The sequence below is a fragment of the Drosophila busckii genome, chromosome 2L, assembly GCF_011750605.1.
Source record: "Drosophila busckii strain San Diego stock center, stock number 13000-0081.31 chromosome 2L, ASM1175060v1, whole genome shotgun sequence".
In the NCBI taxonomy this organism is placed as follows: Eukaryota; Metazoa; Arthropoda; class Insecta; order Diptera; family Drosophilidae; genus Drosophila; species Drosophila busckii.
The window spans coordinates 11705630-11713814 of NC_046604.1; the positions used below are offsets into that span (position 1 = coordinate 11705630).

The following is an 8185-nucleotide window of genomic DNA, read 5'->3' on the forward strand; positions in this document are numbered from 1 at the left end:
AATAGCATAGATAAATTTTGGCAGCCAGCAAGCGAAATAAAAGTATGCGAAATATTTTGCATTTATATTTGCGGTTATTGTGGCACAAAATTTAACAAACGTATACGCAATATATTTGGCAATTATTTCAATTTGGTTTTGCTTGCGTTTGGTTGCGCAAATTTGCCAATTTGCTTTGTTTATTAAATTTGGCATTTACAACGAATAGATGAGGCATTAAGTTGGCCAAATAATTATTAGACTAAACTCATTAACTGCTTATGAAGAAAACTAGATTCAAATCAAGTAATTTTCCAATTTGAATTTGTCTGGCAATTAATTGAAATTGCAGCTGCACTTGGCTTTGCATAATTAAAATGCTGCTGCTATTGAATTTAGAAGCACAAAAGCCAAGCCTTGAGCCATATTGCGCATACGACACGTGGCATACAGACAATTTGGCATTTGGCCTTTAAAATGTTTATTTTTGTATTGTTGGGAATAAATCTTTGATACAAATCAAATTGATTCTCAAATGTTTTTCTTGCCGTATCTATTTTAATTTGCAAACACTATAGAGCTGAGTCTTAAGTAAAAGCCGACAGTGTCACATACAATTTATTTGCAGCACGCCTAACAGTTGTGGGAGGGGGTGGGTTAAGAGAGAAAGAAAAACTTTGCTTATGCATAAAATTTACTTTTGCTGCGTGGCCTGGAAATTGAAATGTTTAAAAGCGCATGAAAATGTTGTTACAACTTTTTTGTGCCTTGAAACTTTCTACTCGCATGCGTGTGTGTGTGTGTGTGTGTGTGTGTGTGTGTGTGCGCTGAATGCATTAGCAAGTGTGCCAGGCTACAATTTGTCAAGCGCATTTATTTGTATTAAATTTAAGCTAAGCCAAAGCCCAGCAAGAATCCAGCTAGAAAGCCAACAGCGACGCGTGCCGTGGATCGGTCCATGGACTTCAATTTGGTCAGCAGACTGGCATTGCCATCGCTACGAATCAGCGCCGTCTCATAGGCTTGCTGCTTGGCCACATATTCCCAGTCGATGATGATGATCTCCGCCTCGATAGCCAGTTGCACCGCCAAAATGCTGCAGCCCGCCACAACGGCCACCACTTTGCCCACACGCAGCAGCAGAAATCCCGTTAGCAGTCCACAGCCCGCACTTAGACCAATTTGCTCATACGGCGAGCGTTTGTTTAATTTGTTTACCGCTGTGGCCAGATTTAGTTTGAAAGGCATATTGGCTAAACAACTAGTTGTTCCAACTAAATTCTACGTACTTGCTTTCACCACTCTCAGCTCACTCATGTTTTTTTTCATATTTCAAAGCCAATTTTCCAGCTGCAATTTTCATTGAACATTGTTTTGAAAGGCAACTAAGACCGACATCAAAACAAAATATTTTGTTTATCGCTAATTTGCGTATATATTTTGGCATTAATTTTATTGACCACACACAATCTAAAACTGATAGCTTCAATTAGTTTGTATCAATTTCAAAATTAGCAACAGTTATTATTAATAGTTGCTGTTATTTGATGACAGCTGCAGTAATTAAAATAGGCGCAGCGCGTGCTGCTGAAAGTTTAAATTTATTTTATAATAAATAAAGTGCAATTTTGGCAACTGTTTAAAATGTTGTGTATTATATTTTAATAAAATAAGTGTCTGTTTAAAATAATATTAATAATCAATAATTGCATATATATGATGAAGAGCTGCAGAGTTTACCTATTTAAGTTGCTTGACAGTAATGTAGCTTGTCTAAAATGCATATTTAATATCATAATAAATTATAATTTGTAAAAGCATTTACAGCTGATAAGAATTGCAATAGATAAGAAAAAATTCGGCAGTCAACGATCACAAGGCAACCGCACAGCTTGAGCACTGAACTAGAACTGACCTACGCCATGGTAGAATAATACAAGGTAGCGGACTGCGCTCTTAGGGTTACTTCAGCTTCTTCTTCCTTTTTGCTTCTTTCTCGCTCTTGCTCTTTTCGTTTTGTAAACGGTGTGAGTGGGTGGGAATAAAGCTTAGTACCCAAACACTCAAAAAGAAGAGCGCAGTCCGCTACCATGTATTATTGTATCATGACATACGCTAAGCTGCCGAATGCATACGATACTCGCTACGTTAGCGCTTAAGCAGCGCAGCTTAGCCGAAGCGCTCTCTCAACGACTTGCGCCATGTGCGTCGCTGCCTTAGCGCAGCTGAGCGTAGAAAATAATCAGCAGCCTAGCTACAGACGAAGTTCGCCACGTGAGCGCAGCTGAGCCGCAGTGCTCTCTTAACGATTTGAACCGTTTGCGTCGCTGCAGCGACTGTAAAAATGCAGCCGAAGCGTCGCCACGTGCACGCAGCTGTACCGAACGATGCTCTTATTGTGTGCGTCGCTGACTTAGCGCACGAGCAGCGCAGCTAAACGTGGGAAAAAAGTGTCGAAGCTGGTACTTTTCCACTTTGGCTGGAGTAAACAAAAGTGGCGTGATCGACTTTACTAAATTTAAGCATGTAAAATATGATTTGACGCTTAGCGTAAACACGGCTTAAATAATAAAAAATTATAAACACAACAGCAGCCTAAGATAATTTTAATTATTAATTAAATATGCGCATTATATAAGTTTTCAGCTAAAATCAATTACTTTTTTAAGACTTATTTGTAATGTTATTTGCTGCTTATAATATTTTAAATGCTAACTGCACCAAATCATTTAAAATTCACAGCTACTCTTAAGAGCGCTCTTACTCATGCTCTTTCTTTTTAAGAGAGAGAGTGCTATGCAGCCTTGCTCTGAATGTTGCACTTAAATTGCAAATTGCTCTATTGAAATCTATGCAACAAAGTACAGTAATGCACAAATAGTATTTTCAAAATGTCGCTTAATAATAATATAGACGACATTATTGTACTTTCACAGTTTCGTGGGCAATGGAGCGTAAATTATTGATGTCCACCCAAGAGAAATCAGAGCGAGCAGCTACAAAAAAAAAATGTCGCTGCACTGCTTGACTGCAGCTGCAGTTTGGCAGAGCCAAATGCTATATTTAATTTATTGTTCAATTATGCGCTAGCCACGCCCACGCCCCCAAGCAGCAGCAGCAGCAGTTGCAGTTGCCTTCGCTGTCTATCGAGGTGTTTGGCGCGTTATCGCGAGCCGACAATCAAATTAACAATGAGCACGCAAATAGCCGCAAATAACTGAGAGAGCGTGTAGTTCCGAGTTAACTACTGGTAGATAGCTGGTGGGGATTTAGTGCTGGCAGCTAGAATGTCTTTATTGCACTTGGCGCCGCTGCAAATAAACAGAGTTGAGCATTTCAAATTTAAAAGCTACACACACACATTTATACACACTCAATAAAAGTTGCATACAGGGCTGTGTGTGTGTGTGTGTGTGTGTGTGCATAAAAGGGTAAGCATGTTGACCATAAAAGCTATACAAATGCTAACTGGTTTTCAGGCCGTAACATTGCATTACGTGTGTAGAAGAGGAAGCAGCAGCTCGAGCAGCAGCAAAAGATTCGTGTATTGAGTTTTGCTTTGATTTTATGGCCATAGTTTAATGGAACGTTCAGTTTAGAGTACGTGATTTGTTGTTAGATTGCAACTGGGACTGGGGCACTCTTAAAAATCGCATAAGCTATATAGAGCTGGCATATTTTATATGGCCATTGACTTGCATAAAGTTAGCAGCACTAAAAATTGTTTGGCAATAACAATAGTTCGCTCTTTTTATTTTTTGATTTTATAGTACACATATGTGTAAAATCCAAGCAAATGCGCATTTAGCAACAACAAATAGTCGAAATATTTTAAATTTATATAGTAGATATATACAGGGTGCTGCATGAGCTGCTACAATGTTTGTTCTTATGCCTGCTGCTAACTTATTCGATTTAAATAATTAACTTTTGCATGGCAAAATAAAAATATTTTAATGAAAGTTGGGGTTGAAATTTATGTTTTTGTGTTTGTATTTGAAAACAATGTTGTTTTATTGCATATAAATTCAATAAATTTATTTTTATAATAAAACTTTGCATATAGATTTTGTTTTTTAATCTTAAATAGCTGCAAAACTAATTTTATTTAATTATAATTTTAATTATCTCGCTTATTCACTTAAATTGGAACACTCTGAAAATATTTGTGCATTGCCTAATTCCAAGTGCAGTGTGCAATTAACAAGTTGTTCTTGGGCCTAAGCCAGAGCTGGTATAACACTTGGTCAATTGAGTTTTTAGAGAGTCGGCAACAGTGCGTATGCGTAATGCATGTTTGTGCACAATTTAAAGCCAAACAACAAGTCAGCTCAGCTCATGGGCTAGAGTGAGTGTCTGTGTGTCTGTTGTGTGTCTGTGTGTGTATGTGTGTTTATGGTTAATGTGATGTGGTTGGCTTATACAGAGACGAACGAACGAACGGACGGACAGACGCAGTCCACTTGACTGTGCTGTAAATTTGAAAATAGTCTGCGTCAGTGTATGTGTGTGTGTGTGTTTTAGCAAAGAGTTGTGTTGGCTCAAAGCAAACGATTCCAGTGCTGACTGCTTTATTTGTGTGCGGGCTTGTACAACAAATTAACTGCGGTAAGGCTACAAAGCAAAGGCAACGGCTTCAGCCTGAACATTTTGGCGACGCATGTGATGAACGCAGCTTGTGGCTGCCACAAGCTTCAGTTTGTTATGGGGTTAAATGGTTTTGTCTGTGTTATAGCTACAGCACATTAATTTAGCTGCCAGTTGCAGAGCAACTCGGAGTGCTAGTGAGTTTTTTGGCAAAATGAAAGAGCAGATTGTATGATGATTGCTCTAAGCTTGTTAGAAATAGTTTATGTCAATTTAAACTGCAATAAATTACGAGCCACACTGCTGGGCTCTTATAGCAGCCGCACCTTTTGCATACAATTTATTTATTGAAGCAGCTGTAACGCAAAGAGAAAAAAAACAGTTACAAATTTTTGGCGTTCGCTCTTCTCTTCAGTCACGTAGCGAATGCATAAAAATTCCCTAAGAGTCGCAATGGCTGCCAAAATGACACAAAACTTGCCATGCATTTATGCAAAGCCAACAACAATAATAAAAATAAAGAGAAAAAGAAAGTAACGGTTCAAGTGTTGTGCGTGTCGCACTAATTTGCGTTGACTGCCAGAGTTGTCGACAGCACGCACAGCTTATAAAAATTTCAGCACAACCGTTGCCATTGCCGTTGCATGTCCAGAGCAATAGTTGCGAAAGCAATTTAACAGTTTGCATAATTCAACAAAACTGTAAGCGCCCGAGTTCTGAGTCCTGAGTCCTGAGTCCTGAGTCCTTCGACGTGTAAATTGCTCTAGCAAAGTGCCCAGGGGCCATCCTTTACCCAAAGTCTAATTGCATAGGCACCGCAATTAAAACGAACAGACATTCACATCATACATCTTTCTTTTGAAATAAACAATATTCAAATTCAATTACAATTTATTTGTGTGTGTGCAATACGCATTGCGGTTAATGTGGTTACAGTTAACGGCACATTGATATTTTTGCTATTGTTGCGTTTGTAATTTGTAATATTTGACTGGCTTCAGTCATAACTCTCAGCCATTCAATATTTGGTTAACCACAAAATTTGTTTGCATGCACCAAAAACTTTGCATGTGTGTGTGTATTGCTAATAGCAACTGTTAAGCAGACTAAATAATTTGCTTTTGGTTATGCATTAAATATCAATAGCAGTGCAAACATTTGAGGTCTATGTAATTTAATTATTACAGAAAATAACAATAATTCATAATTTTCAATGCAATGGACATGCAAGTAATTAATTTCAGCAAAGAATCATCACTGCCTAAATATTTTTCAATAATTCAGTTCCACTGTGCCTATTAAATGTACAGTTATCATATGTGAGTGCAGCTGTACTAGCGCTCAATACATTTTCTCTTTGCTTAGCTAACGCATGCATTTGATTTAATAAATTGTGTATGCGGGTCTTGCATCCCTTTTACTTACTTTTTAGCATAAGCTCGCTTTTACGACTTTTATCTCTTTCCCGCCTTAAGTAATGAGTTCTCTTTAATAAATGTTTTTTGCTTAGCTGCTTAGCGCATTTGATTCAGTAAAGACTGCATACAGATCTTGCATCCCTTTCACGCCTTAGCTCAAGGTTAAGAGTTCTCCAAGGAAAGGCAGCGAAATGCTCTTATAGCAAAGCAACGATCTCTCATGGCTTTCATCTCTTTCACTGCTGAACTAAAGCGCTCTCTTAGCAATAGCAGCGAAAGGCTCTCAGCAAGCCTTGTACATAATTGTACTGAGTAAAGAGTCTTGCCCTTCTACTCTTCTGCTCGCTTTAAGCAGCGGCAGCGAAATGATCTCTCTTGACTTTCATCAGTTTCACTCCTTAGCTTAAACTTAAGCGCTCTCTTAGGAAAAGCAGCGAAGTGCTCTTGCAGCAAGCCAATTCATATTATTTGCTTATCTTCTTTACTAAACACATGCATATGATTTAGTACAGACTGCATACCGATCTTGTATACCTTTCTCTTCTTCTCTTAAGTCTAACAATAAGCGCTCGCATAGCAACAACAGTTACATACGTGCGCAGCAGCAGCGCACATACGACAGCGACAGAGACGAAAGCGAAGAGCGAAAGAGTGAGAGCGTTTCAGCAGACAAGCAATTGCAAGCAGACAACTAAAACATGTGTCATATTAGCAAAAACTAAAAACAAATATTTGCATAAAAGCAATGCGCTTGCAATTAAATTTATGCTACAGTGCGTAAAATCAAAATCAAAGTCAAGTAAATGTAAAAACCAAAAATTCGGCATGCAGTTGAATTTCTCAACTAACATTTGGCTGCCAATCAAATGAAATCATTGCTTCAATTTGCGACTCGTGTCAATAATGTGTTGTGGGGATTATTATTTTTGATTGCTAGCAGCGCATTGACAGACCAACCCACACAACACTCTAACACCACCCACCCACCACGTTGTGTAAGTGTGCATTTGGCAATTGAAAAGGAAATTTCATTAGCTGATTTTGCCACCTGCTGTTAGCCGCAGTTAGCAACATTTCGGCGTAAAGAGTTTGGCAGTTGGCATGGCGACACACACACACACACACACACACAGAGACATTTTAATTAGCAGGAAATTCAAAACAGAATAAGCCTGTGCGAATAAATTGAATATCAAAGTTTGATTTCATTACCATTTGTCGCTTTTTCGGGGCTGCTCTGGGTGCTGTGTCTGGTCATTAAAGTTTGATTAATGTGAGCAGCAAATGGACAGTTGCAAGTCCATGCTCTGGGCCATGTTATGTGGCATGCTACATGTTGCAGCATTAGAATGCAACACGCTGGCTGCTGGATTCTATTAACACGCCACTTGGCAAATGTCCTTGTTGTTACTTTCACTGTGTGTGTATTTTTTTTTCCTTTTTGTTGTTTGCTGCTTGTGCAACACATGTTGCCGCTTAATGCGCTCAGCGCATACAGAATGAGGCAAGAAGTGTGGCAACAGCTGCTTTGAGTCTCAATGCTCAAACTTAAATATTACAACTTATCAGCAGTAAGCGCGTCGTTCATTTAAAATGCAAATTCAATGACTTTTGATTAAGTTGTTGTTTGTTGTTTTCGCATTGGTTTATAATTGAGCTGCCAAATTGATTAATTGTCTGCTGGTTGACATTTTGAGCGTTGCCCTACGGCGTAGTCAGTGCAATTAATATAAAAATGCAATGCCAAAGTGTGAGGCTCGAGGCGAGAGAACTCTCTTAATTGCAGTATGTGCAATCAATTTGCCTGATTGTCCGTGTTGTTTGCTCTGTTGCAAATGGCGGCCTCTAACCGTTTGCACGACCCAACGCCATTTTGATTAAGTTCAGCGTAGCGTAATGGCGTTGAAGCTTAACAGCTGCAATTTGGCAACAACGCTCAATTAATCAGCGTATTTTATTAATTGAAAGTCAAGTCACAAAAAAGTAAATAGTTGCAGTTTAAATTCGTAGTGATTGATATGACTGTGAAGTTTGGCAGCAGCGCCTAGTCTGTATAAAAGTAATTAAAGTTCCGTCAATCGCAGTGAGGCAACAATGCGAGTTTGACTCTTTTATTCCAATAATAATTGCTCAAATATAATTTCTGACAATTGGCAACAATATCTTTTAAACAAGCTGCATAAGTCGTATGAATGTGAAGT

The 8185-nt window shown here is 38.6% G+C and overlaps 1 protein-coding gene across 1 annotated transcript; it reads right to left on the reverse strand.

Annotated features, from left to right (window-relative positions):
• Positions 1-513: 513 nt before the first annotated feature.
• LOC108603537 (FUN14 domain-containing protein 1) lies at positions 514-1358 on the reverse strand. Its single transcript, XM_017992447.2, has 2 exons — positions 1269-1358; positions 514-1199 (listed from the first exon to the last, which is right to left on the reverse strand). Exons 1-2 carry the CDS (start codon positions 1306-1308, stop codon positions 868-870), a joined length of 372 nt encoding a protein of 123 aa, XP_017847936.1. The 5' UTR covers positions 1309-1358; the 3' UTR covers positions 514-867.
• Between the last annotated feature and the right edge of the window lie 6827 nt (positions 1359-8185).

What these genes read in the sequence shown, in the direction of transcription:
- LOC108603537 (XM_017992447.2), bottom strand. Translation starts at nt 1,308, where the DNA reads ATGAAAAAAAACATGAGTGAGCTGAGAGTGGTGAAAGCAA. An exon ending in GCTGAGAGTGGTGAAAGCAA is followed by an intron (nt 1,200 to 1,268) that starts GTACGTAGAATT and finishes ATCTGGCCACAG; the next exon opens with CGGTAAACAAATTAAACAAA.